Here is a 19,528-nt window from a genome sequence, read left to right as displayed (position 1 = left end):
CTATAATACCCTGTGAATAAACATGGAGCTTTGCTAAAAAACAAAAACAAAAACAAACAAAAAAAATAAAACAGGCATAATTATTAAAAAAAATTAACTCTAACTCCAGAATCTTCCAGAATGTTTTATTACAACTAAAACCTTTGTTGAATTAAAAACAAAACATTTCACCTTTCAATTTTTTTTCTAATTATGCCAATTATTTTTTAAAACTCAATCAATATGTATACAGCATTGACCCTGGAGTCAGGAGGACATGAATTCAAATCTGGCCTCAGAGACTTGACACTTACTAGCTGTATGATAAAAGTGATGGGGGCAGCTAGGTGATGCAGTGGATAGACCTCTGGCCTTGGAGTCAGGAGGACCTAAGCTCAAATCCAACCTCAGATACTTGATACTTACTAGCTGTGTGACCTTGGGTGAGTCACTTAACCCCAACTGCCTCACCAAAAAAAAAAAAGCAAAAACAAATAAATAGTAGTGATAATCATATAGTAATATAGCATATAATATTATATTATTATATTACATATTATTACATGTGATTATATATGATAGTTATATATTATTAATAATATAGCATATTATCATGTAATAAAGCAATAATAAAAAGCATAGTAATTATAAAGTAACCTGTAAGAATAAGTTGACTTCTTTTAGTTTTTCTACAATTTCCTGCCTCGCTCGTTCTTCAATCTCACGTTTATATTGTTCTATTTGACTGCCTTCTAGCTTAGTAATTTCCAAATGATGCTTAAGATTAACTACTTCTTCTTCCAATTGTCTTTTATTCTCTTCCAGCTTGTCACATTTCTTTTGCAAGATTTTCATGGAAAATAACTCTTCTCGAAGACTCTGGTTCATTGATTCCAACTGTTTACATTTTGAAGACGCTGCTTCCAACTGTTGTGTAAGGTCTTCAATCTGTTTGCATAAAATATCAATTTAGCAAATTATACAAGTAAAATTTAGGTCTTTCAATTTAAATACTAATTTAAAACTGAAGATTAAATTATTTTTAATTCAGATATAATTAAATGTATCAATATTCTTATATTACAGCTACAAAATGTATTTCCTAAAATGATCATTAGGTAAATCAACAAACGAAAAACAAAGTTAAGACTGAAAGGAGAAACCATGAAATGATATTACTAGCTCTTACAGTCGGTATCATCCACATCTAGTACTTGATCCCATATCTTCCATGTTCTCCAATTTTTCCATATGTCTTTTCTGCCCAGCTTTTAGTACAGTGAGCAGATATCAATAAAATTCATAGTAGATGGATATCAACAAATTCTTCTTAAGTTATGCTACGCTTAAAGCAACAATAGATCTTAAAAGGAATTTGGAAAGAAATGAGATTCCTTTTCATCATCCTAATGAGAACACTGATTCTATGATGATAGACTTTACTGAGAAAGCAAATAAATTTATGGTAATTTGAATGTCACATGGTCAGTTTCAGAGCCCGAGAAAATCACGTCTTTTTCATCTACAAAACTCTAGTGATAGTGCCCAGGGAACACATCACATTTACCAGAGATTCTATTATGTAATATCCCTCTTCCTGCTCCCCAAGTACCTCACAATATAAACCAACAAGCTTAGCAGGACTTCCACCTGTTTTCCTTCAGGCCCAGGAGTTAGATGACTGACTGAAATAAGTGACAAATAAAAAAGCGTGACACCACCGAGTTCCAAAGGGCAAAAACTCAATGTATGTTAAGAAGTTAATTCTTTTAGATAAATATTGATGAGAACTGCAAGACAGCAGACACTAACTAGGAAAATTAATGATAGTAAAATAAGATGTTTTTAAGGAGTCACTTATTATAGGAAAAAAAAATACTACTAGTTAGCATTTACATAGCACTTTAAAGTTGGCCAATGCCAACTTGTTCACTTGAACACTTATGCTATTTTTCAAAACCTCTTTAGGAATTTCCCCCAACCTGTGGTGGCCTAAAGGTGTTAGAGTTGGGGAAATGTTTCAATATCATCAAATATCAGAATCTTAAAAAAAAAGAAAAGAAAAGAAAAGAAAAGAAAAGTAGCAGCTTCAGATGAATTAGTCAATTTATTATTCTTCCATCAGGGGGGAATATCTTTGCTTCCCTAAAATACAAAAGTGATGAATAGGGCATACTGCAATGAAATGGTTTTCACCCACTTACTGGTGAAATGAAGTGAAAATCTTCTAAGTACTAGAGTCCTTCTCTCTCTTAAGCCAACTCAAGTCCCATTTTTAGAGAGAAAGTCCTTAATTTTTATAACTCTGTCTTATATTATGAAGTCTCTTAATAGTAGCAGTGATCACCTTGCAATCAAACTCTTGCTTAATTTGTTCTTTGTCATCTTAAAATCTGTGAAAGAACTACTGCTTTTTAAATTGTTTCTGCCTATTAGTCATCCTTTCAGGGAGATAATTTTTCATCTTTAAGATTTCAGAAGCAGAGTGTCAGAAGGGAGTGCCAAAGTTCTAAGAGGCCCTGCAAATACTGACCTTAAAAGGCTTTTCAGCCCCTGATTTCTTCAAACAGCCCACTTCTAGATATATTCTAGTTGACATGAATTCTATAATGGGAGTAGAGAGGAAAAATTCTAATACACAAATCTACATAAAAAGTCACTGGAGCCCAGAATTTTCAGGGAGATATAAAGTTTGCAAGGTTGTCTATTGAGTCCCTGAGAACAACAGGAATTGTGTAACTAGGACTTAGATAGAAAGTGCTGCTTTCCAAGCATGGGGAAGATGTAAATCTTCTCATGGCTACTAACGTCCAGTGACCTGCTACATATATGTATGTGTGTATGTATGCATGCGGATATATATGTATGTGGACATATGTATACATATCGATATACATATATATGTAGATACAGATATGTGTTTAACCATTTCAAAAGCAATATAAAGATAAGACACTTCATGTTTTCCAATATTAAGGATTACCTTATTTTTTAACCTATTAATTTGTCTATCCGTTTCAGAATGTGTTTGCTTCAGTGCCCCCTTGTAAACATCTCCTTTTTCATATTCTCTTAATTTCTTTTGTGTTGTTTTCAACAGTTTTTTAAATCTGTGAGAATGAACAGAATAATTAAGTCAAACTCTTTATAGCTTAAATATTATAGATTCAAAAAGTATTATTTTTGACCCATTGCCTTAACTTATTTTCAATCATAGAGAAGAAAATAAATCTAAAAAGAGTTCTTGAGGTCAGCCAACTCAAATCTGACAATATTTTGTTAAAAAAACCAAAGGAAACAGTAGCCTCACTAATCATTTCATCTCTATATCAAATGATGTATATTCAACATCAGCTCTTCATCAATTTTACTTTATTGTAGAATAGTCTCCAAATGATCTGGTTATGCTGTAATATTTGTAGAAAAGGTGATTATCTTCCACTAATATAATCTAAAATTTAAATGAGTAAATTTATTTCAAAAAAAGTTTTATGGGAATGTTTTGTACCTTTATTATTTTAATTGTAGATCTGTGTAAATTAGGTGGCCAAGTACTTAAATGCCGTAGCCCACACAACACAAATGGTATCATTTAATGTTATTAGAATATGAAGTTGCATTTAAAATGTTTGCATAGTGGTTGTCCCTAACTTGAAAAGTCAATTGCATCTCATAATTTACTTTGTAAATTGCCTGGTTGCAACAGTGAATGAATCTTCCCCCTGAGAGCTAGTGCTCTAATAGAAGCCCACAAAAACCTAATTAAACCATAACACAGCTGAATTACAGTTCTGGAAAATGCATGATTTGGAGACTCTCCTCTGCCACTGAAACAGCAGCCTGTGTGGTCAGAGGATTTGACACCTCAACAGTGGTGGTCTCTTGCCATATTCAATTAAAATTCATCAATTGGAATTCAATAAAAATTCCATTAGAAAGAATCAAGTGCTTAGCCCTAAAGGTCGTGATACAATACAAAATTTAGATAGATTATGGTCCATGCTCTCATTCAATTAGAATATCAGATATACATGTAGATAATTATGATACACAACAAAATGTAAGAGCTTCAGGGGGAGTGTAGTGGAAATTGTGATGTGAAGTCTGATGGTGAAGGTCATTCATTATCAACAACAGAGATCAGAGTTGGCTCCATAGAAGAGGTGCATTTGCATGAGGATAAGTGCAGAGGCCATGGGTGAACATTACAGGCACAGGGCAAAGGTGGGAAAGCGCAGTGTTCTGAAGGACAGAAAACAGTCCAGTTTAACAGGAGCTTAAGTTGTAGAAGAGGGAATAATATAATTTAAGTGTGGAAAGGCAGGATGCTGCCACATTGTGAAAGACTTAAATTTCAAGCCAAGTAATTTTGTAAAGTCTAACTCAAAACTCATATCCTTAATACAATCTTGCTGATCCCACAAAGACAGAAAAGATCTTTACCTCTTTCAGTCTCTGGTTGCATTTTCTATGGACCATTCTTAAGCATTTTACCACATTCTTATTTGCACATGGTATTGAAGTCCCTGAATTACCTCTTTTACTACAATGTAATCATTTCAATTATCATTCATTATTCATCTCTGTAACTCCAGGGTCTAGCACAGTATTTTGTACACAAGAGATGTTTAATAATACTTTTTGAATGAATGATAAAGGAAGGAATAAGTGAATAATGAAGAAAATAAATTAGCATGAAGAACATAGAGACCAACCTTATAGAAACAATTTATGTTCAGTAATAGGACACTTAAAAAGGGACTGACAAATGCTGGATAGTATAATTCTGGAAAACATACTTAACAGTACAGGTGCTACACAGCATTTTACTATAATTTCAAAGATGAAAGTTAGAATGTTTGATTTTCAGCAATAATTTAGTGAATAAAATGAAAATGAAAAAACTTATTGCTCATTTAAAATTATATATACTGTAATTATCCAAGTCTTCATGTATAAAATGAATGTGTACTTAGGATTTAATAGACACTTAAGTCCTTGATTACTTAATATTTGGTTGAAACAATTTGCAGAAAAGAGTCTTACCCACTGAGTTCTTTCTGTAATTCATCATTTCTTTTCATTTCTTTTTCTAGACGATTTCCCAGAGATTGCTTTAACTCAATGACTTTCTTTAATTTCTCCTTTTCAGTATCAAGCTTTGAAAACATTTTCACAATGAAAAATGTTACAAGAACAGAACTGGCATTTTAAAAAAAGATACTTTTCATTAATTCCAGATCCAATTCTAAATATCAATTTAAGCGTAGTTTATAAAATCAACACAAATATGGAAAGATTGATCTTACTTAAAACATAGCCTTCCTCTGATTTTGCTACAAACTGTTTCTGTGAAATTTAGATTAATGATAGTTCTCATTTTATTTCAATATAGGTATTAATTACACTAATAATGTTAATAAATTTTAAAATGGTTGAAATGCATAGGAATGCATAAAATGTGGGCCAAGTTTGCCAATACACCTTGCAGGAATGCTGGCCTTCCCCCTTTCTCTACAGCCAAAGGAAACGGTCACTTCATCCTCATTCCTCCTGTTGGCACACCTGGCCTATGTTCTAAGCATTCCTATGTTGAAATGTCTATATATGTGTTCTTATGTTAGGCTATAAAACTCTTCTCCAAATCTCTTTCTATTTGGCTAAGTGAGATGCAACCTGTGTAAATTCATATTTTGTTATTCTCTTTGAGTGCTATCTATTGCTCTAGATTACGAGCCAAGTAAACGATCTGTCCTTTTGACAACTTCCTTTCAAGGTTTTCAATCTCTCCCTTCTCCAGGGGTCTTATCTATCTTACAAAGGAAGAAAGAACCCTCCTCATTCTGCTGAATTCTGCTGCCCCTTTTAGATTCACTCTTCTTTCTCCTCTTTGATTCCAAACTTCTCAATGAATGACTATCTCACAGCTGCCATGTCTTCATCTATTATTCCCATTTCATTCATCTATTTATTTCTGATTGTTTGCTTATTTGGTCTGCATCTGTGATTTAATTGGTATAGGGAACAGACAGGCCCTGTGCCCAGCCTGCAGTTCAGAATCTGCAGCTCTCAGAGTCTTAGGGAATGGCTTAGGGCACCAAGAGTTTACAAGGCTTGCCCAGGATCACAAAGCCATCTATGTCAGAGTTGGTATCTGAATCCTTGTTTTCCTGACTCTGAGGCTAGCTCTCTATGCAAATAACATAGTGCTTTTCTTTATTTCCATAGAATCTGGATTACCTCCCTACTGGTCTACTGAAAGTGCATTGTCAATCGTTCTATCTGTACCCGAAAACCTTTCTTCTTAGTATATGATTTCACTGCAACATAGGATCCTGTTTCTCTTATCTGATGTGTCATTTATTATCCCTGTAAATTATCCCTTCTCAGTGTTTCTCTTCCCTGTTTTATATCATGACTACCACCTTAGTCTAGACCTATTACCCCAAGCAGAGGATCATAAATTGAGAGGTGAATACCTTATTCCAACTTTCTCATTTTAAAGATTAGGAAATAGGCACAGTGATATTAAGTCACTCGCCTACGGTTTAATTTAAAAAAAAAAGGTTCTACAGGGTCTTTGTGTTTTAGTTTCACCCCCACACCAATCCTTATTACAAGATGCTAAGTTAATCTTCATAAAATGTTGTTTAGATCATATTAATGATCTAAAAACTCAAGAACCTACAATGGGTTTGCTATGGTCTACCAGATTAAAGACTAAACTTCTCTGCCTTTCTTCCTCTAAAATCTAACCACATCCTATTTTTTCCAGCTTTTACTTGTAGTTTCTTTACAGCAATCCTCCTCACATTCCTGTAGTTTTGCTTTTTTCCTGGACTGTATTGTTCTCCTATCCTATTGAACCCTTCCCAATCCTCAAAAGCAACTCGAGTTCGATCTTTTCTCCAAAGTTTTCTTGGTATCTTACAACAAAGATCTCTTCCTTAACTACATTCTTTGATACAGTGAGCATGCCATTCTAGTTAGCTTCTAATTTTTGTGCCACCACTCACTTTAGTTCTTTATTATTTCAGTCTCTATTGCTGAAATATTGTATAGGTACATGGCAGGAATTCATTACATATTTTTCAATGGTAGATTTGGGAGAGCTGAATAGATTAGAGAATAAGAACAAGCAACCGGAGTTCACTCACTTAGAATTGTAGACTGTTACAGTAAAAATGGACCCTAGTGATGAGTTAGTACATCTTTTATATATGAGGAAACTCAGGCCTGAAGAGAGAAAACCACTTGTCAAAAGTCATATGGACAGCAAGGGGCTGAGCCAGGACTCAAAATCTTGGAAAAGTCACCTTCAGATGTAGGTTTTTATTCAATTATAAGTATGCAATCATCTAAAACACATGTTACTAAATTTAGCAAGTTGGCAATTTTCTTCCAAAAGAGGTGCTAATTCCAAAAATTTGTATTGAGTAATTTTTTATGTTGGAAGGACTGGATTAAGTACCATCTTCACTAATCTCTAACCATAGTGTTCTTTCCCTTTTATATATGCTTTATAAGCTACTTACTTATATGCCATTCACTTGGTACTTATTTATATGCTACCTTGTATTATAAATGAACTTCCTCTACTTTGCACTGGCTTCCCAGTAACACTGAAAATTCTTCCAGGAGAGAGGGTATGTGTTACACATATTCTTTTTAACCCGGTCAGAACCTGTCATAGTATAATTCACATACTTGACATTCACTAGTTGATGGGTTAAATGTTGAACAAGAAAGAAACAGTAATTTCACCTAATTCTTACATAGTAAAAGCTTAGTTACTTGTATGATCAGGGAAAGAAGACAGGGAAGAAATGGTGCCAGCTTATTTTGAATGCCAATTAACTGAGCTAATTCATACTGCCAAAGATGGACTCTAATTTACTGCTTCCTTGCTATACTTCCTAAGGCTCAGTCCACACCTAGTTTCTAGCCTGAAGCCAGGAGCCAAAAGCTTTTGAAGGTTAATATTTTAATCAATGTGGGCCAAAAAGAACAGGAGGGAAATAAAGAGAATGAGTCACAGGGGAGTTACTTGGGAAACAAAACTTATTTTGGTTCCAGTTCTGATTTCTGAAACCTAGAAATATTTCTCTAGCATACAAATATGAAAGAAAAGAAGTTTTCATAAGAATGAGATTGGACCTAACAATTATTTCTTAGTTAAAACAATTATACTGAAGTTCACCAGGTACGAGAACTGTTTTTGCAACATTAGGAGGTGCTTATCAAATGGTGGGAAGCAGTGATTACTTAAATGCAACATACAATATTGGCCTTTATGCTTTTGGAGCAGAGAAACAAGCATTTATTAAGTGCTATTTGATTCTCACCACAGCCCTGAGAGGTAGGTGCTATTATTATCCCCATCATTTTATAGTTGAAACTGAGAAAGATTAAGTGACTTGCCTAGGATCACAAAGACAACATCTGAGGCTACATCTAACATCAGGTCTTTCTAACTCCAGGCCCAAAGTTCTATCACCATCTGCACCAAGCAGCCTCTAAACAGAGAAAATCTCTTCATCAAAAACTCCATGTTTGGCTGCTTTGGCATTGATTTCCATTACTTTACAATTGATGATGGTTACTAGCTTGAAAACATGTTTTGAAGGATACCAGAAATATCCATTTCTACACCTTTTGACTGGAATAATGATGAACAGCATACCTTTAACTATACATAAATGTGTGAAAGAAACCTAGAATTGAGGAATATATTTTATAGTAATAAAGGGAACACTTTAGAAGAATTTGACTGTGAAACTGCATTCTATGCTGAAGTTCTCCTTCATTATGATAGTTTTTCATAATAATAAAAAGTAAAATAATTTTCTACTGAATTTCTATTTTGCCATTGGGGGACTCTGGGCAATTGAAAATTTATAATATCAGACTAGAAAAACTCAAAGTTTTTTAGTCCAAATATTACCTTGTAGTAATTTTAATTGTAGCTAAACTTTCAACTCATGGCAAAGTCAACAAATAAACATTTATTTAGCATGTTCTTTTACTACTACAACTATTACTACTACTACTACTACTACTACTACTACTACTACTACTACTACTACTACTACTACTACTACTACTACAATAATAAGTATTACTCCTACTATCAACATGCTGTGAAAAGGAAGTTCTATGGAAGATAAAGAAGTATAAATAATCCCTGTCCTCAAGGAATTACAATCTAGTTGGGGAAACAAGACTTAGATACAGGAAATGATAGTTTGATAATAGATATAAATACCATAAGGCAATCAATATACAGTTACATACTAAATTATATAGTATCAGATGAAAAGTGGAATTCAGGAGAATTCACCTTCAGAAGAAGGGCTGAAAAGCCAAAAACAAAGGCTTATGGCAAAAGAATCATCCTTTTGGAACTGAAAAGGATCTTAGAGGTGAAGGTGATATTTGAGAAGCAGGGTGCTGAAGAATGGATAGGTTTGGATAGGTAGCATAGATGGGGAAGTATAACTAACTAAGTAAGAAGAAGGGCATGACTGAGGGTATGGAGATAGAAATCAACATGGTGAGATCAGTTTGAATAAATTAGAAGATAATATGAGATTATCCACCTAATTACTTTAATTCTCAATTTCACTTTCCAAGCACAATTTATATACTTTCAAATTGTGAAGTAATATCATTTTCCTTTCATTTAAGGAGTAGTTTGAATAGAAACAAACAAGTAACTTCTACTTCATAGAACTGTTTAGGGGATTAAATGAGATAATGTATGTAAAGGACTTTCTAACCATAAAGTATGATAGAAATGATTTAGTTATTATTGTTCCTTAGAAAACACCTCATTCCTTGTGTGAGGATAAACAAAATTGTCAGCCACCCAAAGGGTGAATATAATGAGCCCAATTTAAGAGTACAAATGGTATAGGTTATAAGTATTGTTCTAAGTCAGTTTAAATGACAGGCACAGTGTTCAGGAAATACATAATATTGGTAAAAAAGAAAAAAAACAACCCCACAAACATTATACTGAAAACACTTTCCACTAATCAGTGACAAATTACCAATTTTTTGCATACATACTTTACTTTTAGTTTGATCGATTTCATTCTGTAGTTGTTTTTTCTTATCTTCAAAATCATTTTGATAAAGTGATGTAACCTCTAGTGAAGCTTCTGTCATGGATTGTTTTTTCAGGGAATCAGCAAGTTCTTCTTGAAGCCTTTTTACTGCACCCTGATAGAAATATGCCCAAACTATTTCTATTACTGATTTCATAAATCAATATTAGCTTGTATGAAAAATATGCCTTCAAAATTAGTTGATGTAAATATTTTCACACATATAATTTAATTAACATATTCATAGTGATCATAGACTTAGAACTAGAAAAATTCTTATTTTATTTAATCAAGTATTTAATCAATTTCTCATTTTGCAGATGAGGAAACTAAGCCCCAAAGAGGTCAAATGAGTTACTCAAGTTCTAAAGGTAGTAATTAATAGAGAAAAGGATTGGAACTTAGTTCCTGAGACTACAAAGTTCTTTTGACTATACCACTCACCCTCCATTCACCATGGATCAAATGCTATCTTCCTACTTGCTCAATATTCTCCTCATAAAGCAATGCATTCAGCCTGATTTCCCCATTCCATCTTTTTAAGAATTATAACACCTCCAAAGCCATATAGGAGATAAAATTTTTTTAAGTATAATTCACATGGAAGGTGGAGAAATGGGGAAGGGGAAGAATATATAGCTTTCTATATTTGATAGAAACATTAGGGATTTTTTCCTTCCATTTTTTCAGAGAAGTAACTACCTTAGTTCTTTGCACTGGCCTTTATAAGAATGAGGACATCTATAAGAAAAAGTTGTATTTTCCTTCCTCTCATAGGTTGCCCTGGAGATGAACATATATACTCATATGCCTGTTAGGCTAGGTAAAAGGACTTGAAGTGATAGTTTGCTGACAGAAAACAAAAAGGTAGAGTGGAGGGTTTGCTAACTTCTATACACATCAACTGTCCTTGCCAAGTATTCAAAGCAGTTCCTTTTTCTGTTAGGATAGGAATTACATTCCTGTTTGCATTCAAGGGATAGAAAAAGGGGAAACTGTAAAAAATATGGTAATTCTCCCACTTACATATACACAGTCTGGTGCAAGGTCACAGCTAAAAGGGAAGTCATTTCATTCTCTAGCCTAGCAGGAATACCTATATACATACATAAACACACACATGTGTACATGTACACATAGATACACAAATACACAGATATATGTATATACAGATATGCTATAAAAAAATCCTGTTCATTTTCATTATACAGCAAAGTAAATTATTGCACAAATTACTAATAGCAAATGAAGCTAAAAAGCCAAAGAAATTAAATTTTTTCTATCTTATTAGATAAGAGTAAGTATCTTGTAAAAATAAATTTAAATAAAGTCTAGTAAAATTTTTAAAGGAAATACAAGCTAAAAGAAGCCCATGTGCAAGGAAAAATTGGCATAATTAATTGAATTTCTACAAATAAGCTAAATTCCAGTATGAATGACTAGATTCAAACACATGATCACATATACTAAAAATAAAATAAAAAAAAAAATTATTGTTACCCAGTACAATACTTGGTAGTCCTGCCACCCAATGCATATATGAAAAATCACAGATAATGAGAATTGCTATTAGACTCTAAAAAGATATCTGTCTTTAACAAATGAAAGGCAGCGATCCTAGAAACTGCAGTTTTGTACATTAAGCAAGAAATGTTAGTAAAACAGTGAAAAAATACTGAGATAAATTTAAAAAAAAAAATCTAGTGGGGAAGCAAAAACACATTTTTTAAAAAAATGTCACTGTTACCACACACAAAAAAAGAAGGCTCAATGCACAATCATAATGTCTTTGAACAGATTACTATCCTAAATTTTAAAGAAAAGTAGTTACTAGTCTTTGGAATTTCATTAAAAATATAATCCAGTATCTAATATTTCTAAAATTATATCCAAGTAGTTTGAATTAAAACTAGTCAGGTTCAGAAAAGGTTGTGAAAACAGTAACTATAATATCCCACAGTATCTCAATTCAGATGTCCAATTTGAATTGTCATATTAACACTAACATAATTTTTCAGGATTTATCTTAAGTTTTAGCATTTCAAATAATTCATTCCATTGCAGTATTAAAATGGAATATTATGCTTATTATTAGAATTATAAATCCATCAGTATTTATTTACAAGTGATTAAATCTATCTACATTTATCAAACCGACACTTTGCCTTTAAAATTTCATGGACTACATAATATTTTTAAGTAAAGTAAGTCACCTTATCTAAAAGATGAATATCAGGTTGATTATTTTCATATTATTTCTTCTTCATTCTCCATGCTTACTTGTCAGAATTTTTACAATGAAAATTAGTAACATCATCTGTCTGCTAAAAATTCAAATTCCTAATTTACCTTGATCAAAATTACTTTTAATTTCATTTCAAAAAGTGAAATGCTTATCAAATGATATTATTTAAAGACCTACCTCTCTTTCTGCTTTCTCATTTTCATATTTACACATTTGCTCTCTTAAGTAGTTACATTCACTGATTAACTCTTTATTTCTGTCTTCTACCATATGAACTTGTTTTTCAGTATCAGCACGAAGTTTATTGAAGAGATCAATAAACTGTACCTGGGCATCACTCAGTACATTTTCTTTAAGGATGCCTTTGTTTTGGGCATCTTCAAGCTGTTGCCGAAGCAACATATTTTCACTCTGGATTTGGGCTAATCTTTCTTGGATAGATTCATATTTGATGATATATTTGTTCAGTTTTTCCTTTTCCATTTGATTTGTGTGTTCCAGTTCCTTTGCTTTATATTGGACCTGGTTTAATTCTCTTTGTGCGCTTTCTAAAATGTGTGTCTTTTCTCTGAGGGAATCATGTACACGGTATAGCTCATTTTCTAAACTATTGGCTTTACTTTCAGCTTTAGAGAGCTCTTGAGAAAGGACACCATTGTTCTCTCTTAGACTAGACAAGTCATAATTTAGTTTGTCCTGTAAACGAAGCCACTCATCTCGTTCTCGCTGAAAGCTATGTTCGAGGTCTAGTTTTGTTGTCTGACTTCGTTCATGATCACGAAGAGCAGAAGTCAGACGGGAACGGTATGATTCAATTTCTGTCTCTAGTCTGTCTCTGTTTTGTTTTTCATTCTTGAATTTAGAGCTCAGGATTTCATTCTCAGTTGTCAAAACATTTACTTGTTCACTGTACTGGGATATTGTTTTTGTTAATGCTTCTTCATTCAGTTTTAATTCCTTTTGAAGCTCATCATTCTTTTCTTTTAAAACTTCATTTTCTCTTGTATATTGATTTTCTTTCTCCTGATCTTTAATTTTTACTGTGTCTAGTTCCAGTTTAAGCATGGCAACTTCATCCTGTAGGTTTTGATTCTTATGCAGGAGATATTTTTCTTTTTCATTGCTATCAGGAACCTAAACACAATAAGCAGAAAAAAATTGCTACTAAAAATAAAATTATGCATTCTGATTTTTCCTTAATAACTAAAACTTAAACTCCTAGCGCCAAGAAGCATAGTTCATTCAAAGAAAAAGTAAATTGAGTGAGTTTCATCTATTTCACATTTCTGTCAGACTCAATTTTCCCAAAGAACAGATCTTAAAAGTGCTACATCAATCAGAAGATATGTACTTTGGATATTCAGTCCTCAAAATAAGATATGCATTTCATTATATGATATAGAGTACATTTTATAAACCCTGTAGTTTTAGGCCCCCAAATCTGTCTGCCTTTCCGCATACTTTATTTCCTTTGCTATATCCATTTGATCCCACAGTGGCTAGGCATGGTATTACGATAAAAATAACAACACCTGCTATTTACAAAGTCCTTTTAAAGTTTCCAAAGTACTTTTGAGACATTATCTTTCATAAGCCTTGCAACACACTTATGAGGGAAATATTCATATTATTCTCCCCATTTTAAAGATTAGGACTTAGGTTAGGAAAAGTTATTAAATTATCTACTCATTGTCGTACCTAGTAAGTGCTAGAAGCAGTATCTGAATCCAGGTCTCTTCAGACTCCAAATCTAGCACTCTTTTCCAATAGCTAATTTCCTCTTAGGCTGAACATAAGCCGTTGTCCTACAGTTAGTCATTGTCCTGGTACAATTAGCTGCAGACTAATGAAGTGATAACGGTCTTAGAATTTCTTAGTGTACATGTTGAGAACGATCTCTTCTCTAATAGATCTGTAGCACTTTCAGAGCTTCACTGATTTAGAACTTTTAGGGGTTATCTAGTCCAAACCTCTCATTTTAGGGATAGGAAAAGTGAGGCCCAGAGTGTGGTCAGTAGATGGTAACCTAACCCTAACTATCAAAGTTCAAAGGAATAATGAAAGTATCATTGAGGCCAAAGCATAAAAAGTTGATTTTTGCACCCCCATCATAGTAAAACAGGTCCAGGAACATTTGCCCCCAATCAGGACTCGTGGAAACAGTTATGTCAAAAAGCTTAGGAGATTCTAGGAGATCTTTTCTATAAAGCCAAGAGAAAGGTATGAATAGGCAGCAGCTGAGTTAAATAAAGCATTCCAGTGCCCAGGCACCAAAGGATTACTAAGGGCTGACAACCTGAATGATTTACTTCAAACCACTGTTAAAAAAAAAAAAGAAAATGAATAATCACAAACTTGGCATTTGATGAACTTGAGTTTCTATCATGCTGAGCAACGATCAGTGTGAATGAATGAAACCTTGTAAAGTATAGACCCTTATTTTAGAAATCTACGTGCAATTTATTCTTGTTGCAATACTTTTTTCCCTTCTCTTTCATGAAACATGAGTGAGATAATAATGTGAAAAAGACCAAACTATTCTCATATGTTTAGTAACCCTTAGTCTCTGCCCTGGAAAGGGCCAACAGATGAAATCACTTAATTAAGGAAGAAAAGTGGTTTGTGTTTGGTGTCACCTTCTACCTGGTTGCATTCCTTTCTCCCCTTAGAGGTTAGTGAAACTGATAAACTGCCCTCTCCCTATGTCCAGAAAGGGCAGAGGCTCTACTGAGAGGCAGGGATTTGTTCCAGTAGACGTACACTTGTGTCTCTGGAGGGATCATTCAATTCAAAGAAAAGAAGCAACAAAGTAAAACAAACAACTTGTGCTGATTTTGGTCACTATGTGTGTCACTGTTTGTCTGCTGTAGACAGATGGATATGACTGAGGATGACTAATTTGTCTGAAAATGAAGAACAAAAATCCTGACTTTTTAAATATACAATTAGACTTGAAAATGACCAAAGGGAATACCTCAGAACTCTGAATCATTTTGGAGGCAGCTGCTTCTATTTCCTTTTTCTTCCAAAGAGGATTATTCAGAATTTTGTCTTGCAAAGCTCTGGCACACTGCTCCTGAGAAAGTTGTCTTTGAGTGTCGTTTCGCTCTTCTTCAACCTGGGGACAACCATTTCATAAAATTTTTAATCATATTCTTCCTGCAAAAGTCAGCAAAAATATTTTACTTTTAACTGGAATATGGAATCTGAAAAAGAATGGAAAATAGCTGAAAAATCTAAGAAAAGTAAGCATTGAAAATGAAAAGCAACAAAGAATGATAGCATTTCAGAGTTGTAAAGGAACCTCAACAACCATTCAGGTGAATCCATACCCATTACTAAGTACCTGACTCTTACTAGACTTTACTTAGTCTTGGCTTGAAGTCTTCATGGGGGGTCTGGGCGGGAAAGCCACCATCTCTCAAGGCAACTCATTCTACTTATGGATGATTCTATTTGCTGGCAATTTTTTCCTAACATTAATCCTAAAAATCTACATTTTTGCGACTTCTATGCATTGGTCTTAGTTCTGTCCCTTAGGGTGAAGCAGAGCAACCTTAATCCTTCTTCCACATGACTCTCCTTCAAAAACCTGAACACAGCAGCCAGAAATAAACAACTCAAGTATTGTGGAAACACAATCAGAAGAACACACGATTTAGCAGCTTCTACATTAAGGGATCAGAGGCCTTGTAATATGATATTCATGGAGGTCAAAGGAACTAGGATTACAATCAAGAATCACCTACCCAGCAAAACTGTGAGTATAATCCTTCAGGGGAAAAATAGACACTCAGGGAAATAGAGGACTTTCAAGCATTCTTGATGAAAAGACCAGAGTTGAATAGGAAATTTGACTTTCAAATACAAGACTCAAGAGAAGCATGAAAAGGTAAACAGGAAAAAGAAATCATAAAGGACTTATTAAAGTTGAACTGTTTACATTCCTACATGAAAAGATGATATTTGTAACTCATGAGACCTTTCTCAGTATTCAGGTAGTAGGAGTGAATATATATAGACAGAGGGCACAGGGTGAATTGAATATGAAGGGATGATATCTAAAAAATTAAGGGGTGAGAGAGGAATGCACAGGGAGAAGCAGAAACGGAGAAGTAAAATAGGGTAAATTATCTCACATAAAAGAGGGAAGAAAAAGCTTTTACCATAGAGGGGAAGAGGAGAGAGGGGAGAGGGAATGAATGAATCTTACTGTCATTGGATTTGGCTTTAGGAGGCAATAACATACACACTCAGTTGGGTATGGAAATCTATTTTACCCTGCAGGAAGATAAGGGGGGAAAAGGATAAGGGGAGATGATAGAAGGGAGGGCAGATTGAGGGAGGGGGTAATCAGAAGCAAACAGTTTTAAGAAGGGACAAGGTCAAAGGAAAGAATAGAATAAATGCGGGGTTGGAATAGGATTAAGGGAAATATAGTTAGTTTTTCACAACATGGCTATTATGGAAGTGTTTTGCATGACTACACATGTATAACCTTTATTGAGTTGCTTGCCTTCTCAATGAGGGTGAGTAGGCAGGGAGGAAGGGAGAGAATTTGATACCCAAATTTTTAAAAACACATGTTAAAAACTGTTTTTATGTGAAACTGGGAAATAAGATATATAGGCAATGGGGGACAGAAATCTATCCTGCCCTATGGTAAATAGAAGGAGAAGGGGATAAGAGGAGTGGGGAGATAGAAAGGAGGGAAGATTAGGGGAAGAGGAATGAAGATTTGGGGTGGGGAAGGGGAGAGATGGTGAGAAAATTTAGAACTTAAGATCTTGTGGAAGTGAATGTTGAAAACTAAAATAAATTAATTAATTTTTAAAAATTTTAAAAAAGACACAGACACAAAAAAGTGAATTATACCCTTCAAAACAAACATTGGATTACAGTACAAAAAATGCCTTCCTACCATTGTGCCAAATTGTGTACTTGCTCTATGTGAGGAAGATCAGTGGTTAATTTGATATTTATTCCAGTGACTTTCACAGGGCATTGCATATGCCTAATAAATGTTTGTTAAATTGAAAAAAAACCCCAACAACTTGAAGACAGTTGGAGTTTTCTTTTCTCAAGGAACATCTCCAGTTCCTTTAACTGATCCTCACATGTCATGGACTCAAGTCCCTTCCTCTTCCTGTTTGCCGTCCTGCTTACTAGCTACCAGAATTCTGTGGTAGCCACAAATGAACAAACTACTACAGGCAAGGTCTGATAAGGTCAGAGTACAGAAGTATTTTTACCTCCTTGGTTTTGGAAACTATACTTCTCTTAACGGGACTCAAAATTACATTAGCTTTTTTTTTTTTATTACAGCACCAACTCAAATTACACTTAGAGCTCACTATGATTCCTATATTTTTTTCCAGACAAAATGCTATCTTCCTCAACTTATACTTATAAACTAATTTTTTATCTAATTATAAAACTTTTCATTCATTCTTATTGAATTTCATCTTATTAGTAAGTTTAGTCCAATGCTGTGACCTATTAAGACTTTGCCTTTCTTCCATTTAGAAAGGCTTGGATAATTTTAATTGTATTAGTAAGAACAATAACGGGTTGCCAATAATGGGAGTGGACAGGTGAATACTGTGAAGTCTTTTTAATCCTAAAAAAGGACTATGGTATTTATGTCTAGTATAACTAAGCTGGGTTCAATCATTCATAAATATGTATTCATAAATACATAAAGAAAAATAACCCATAAATATTCTTAACAAAGAAAAGGTGGAAATATTGATTTTTAAATTCCAATTTACCTGTTTCAAAGTATTTCTTACTGTTCTCAGTTCAAGCTCCAGAGTTCTAAGAGTGAATTCAAGTTGCTGTTTTAGCTCCACTTCTTTACTATATTGTTCTTCTTTTCTTCTTAACTGTTCTCTAATTTTTTCAAACAGCATTTCTGCAGTCACTCGCTTTACTTCCTCTTGCTTCAGTGTAAACCTAGATTAAAATTGCCTTTTTTTTTTTAACATCATAGTTCAGTAGAAATAAGGAATGCACTTTAAGTATGTTCATCTGGACCTCTAAAGGAAAAGAACATTAATTTAGGGGGAACTGGATCCATATAGGGAACTCACCGTCAGGAAACTCCCAGTACTAATGTAGATGGGTCCCTGCTCTGCAATTTCAAGCCTTAGATTGTTGCCTGGGGCACTGCGGATTATGTAACTTGCTCAGGCTCACACAGTCAGGATGTGTCACAAATGAGACATGAAGCCATTTCTCTATCTAGGGCATTAAGCTTCTATCCAAAATGTATCATATAGTTCTTTGGATGCTTTGGCTTTTTGTATTCAATGGACAGAAATACCGTAAATTGGATACATATGTCCACTGACTTCCCGCCTTCCCTGCCTGACTTCTTGGCTTTAAATTTTTACTGACCTGCACTACAGAGGAGGTAAAGGAAACGACTTTTTCAAAATTTCTGAGTTTTGATACATCTGAATGCTGGTAAAAAATTTAGAGGAGGATATAGATAAAATTCTTGACTAAAATTAGGTGTGGGAGTGATTTCTACATTTCCCTCATCCATTTTTCCCATTATTATTGATTATTTAGAGTTGACTTTTACTTCATTTTGAAAAAAAAATCTAAGTAATTAAGGTAAAGTTTTGAAAATTCACTAAAAATGCATCTCTCATAGATATCCATAGAATAAAAAGGATTAAGTAGGCTCATTATTATATTATTATTTTAAAGATGTGTCATTTTTACTTTCCTAACCTCAAATCCTCTCTCACAATGCTTCAACATAAGAGAAATGCTTTCAAGTCTTTATTGAAACGCATGAGTTAGATACCTGAGGCTACTGAGTTCTCTGTCCCATTCTGCTTTTTGATGCTCTAAATGGGATTTCATTTCTCTTGATTCTGATAATTCTTCCTGTAGTCCAGTAATCTTGTTTTCTAAACTCTTAACTTTTCCAGTGAGTAGTGAACAATGTCCTTTTTTAAGTTCTACCAATCGTTCATATCTAAGAACTGCATCCTGAATTTTCAAAAGGCTAATAGGATCTGTACAGAGAAAAACACAAGTAAATAAAAATATGAGTATTTTTAAATCTGCAGGACAGTAGCAGTATTACTTAGAATTCTAACACTCTGGCAATGACAAAATAGTATCCAAATATGAATGCTAAGGAGAAACTGAAATATGTCAAAAGATTTTTTCACTTTCT

General features: G+C 33.8%; 1 protein-coding gene across 1 annotated transcript in view; it reads right to left on the bottom strand.

Annotated features, from left to right (window-relative positions):
- Window positions 1–19,528, bottom strand: part of LOC110200654 (ankyrin repeat domain containing 26) — a 97,523-nt gene that overhangs the window by 18,207 nt on the left and 59,788 nt on the right. The window contains 8 exon segments of the mRNA XM_078154086.1: window positions 637–927; window positions 2,963–3,089; window positions 5,026–5,138; window positions 10,051–10,203; window positions 12,511–13,467; window positions 15,308–15,451; window positions 18,105–18,288; window positions 19,151–19,364. Coding sequence (XP_078010212.1) covers window positions 637–927; window positions 2,963–3,089; window positions 5,026–5,138; window positions 10,051–10,203; window positions 12,511–13,467; window positions 15,308–15,451; window positions 18,105–18,288; window positions 19,151–19,364 — 2,183 coding nt within the window.

This window comes from Phascolarctos cinereus, unplaced genomic scaffold (genome assembly GCF_003287225.1).
Source record: "Phascolarctos cinereus isolate Bilbo 61053 unplaced genomic scaffold, phaCin_HiC Scaffold_1;HRSCAF=81, whole genome shotgun sequence".
Classification (NCBI taxonomy): Eukaryota; Metazoa; Chordata; class Mammalia; order Diprotodontia; family Phascolarctidae; genus Phascolarctos; species Phascolarctos cinereus.
This window is presented reverse-complemented; position numbering and strand designations above follow the sequence as displayed.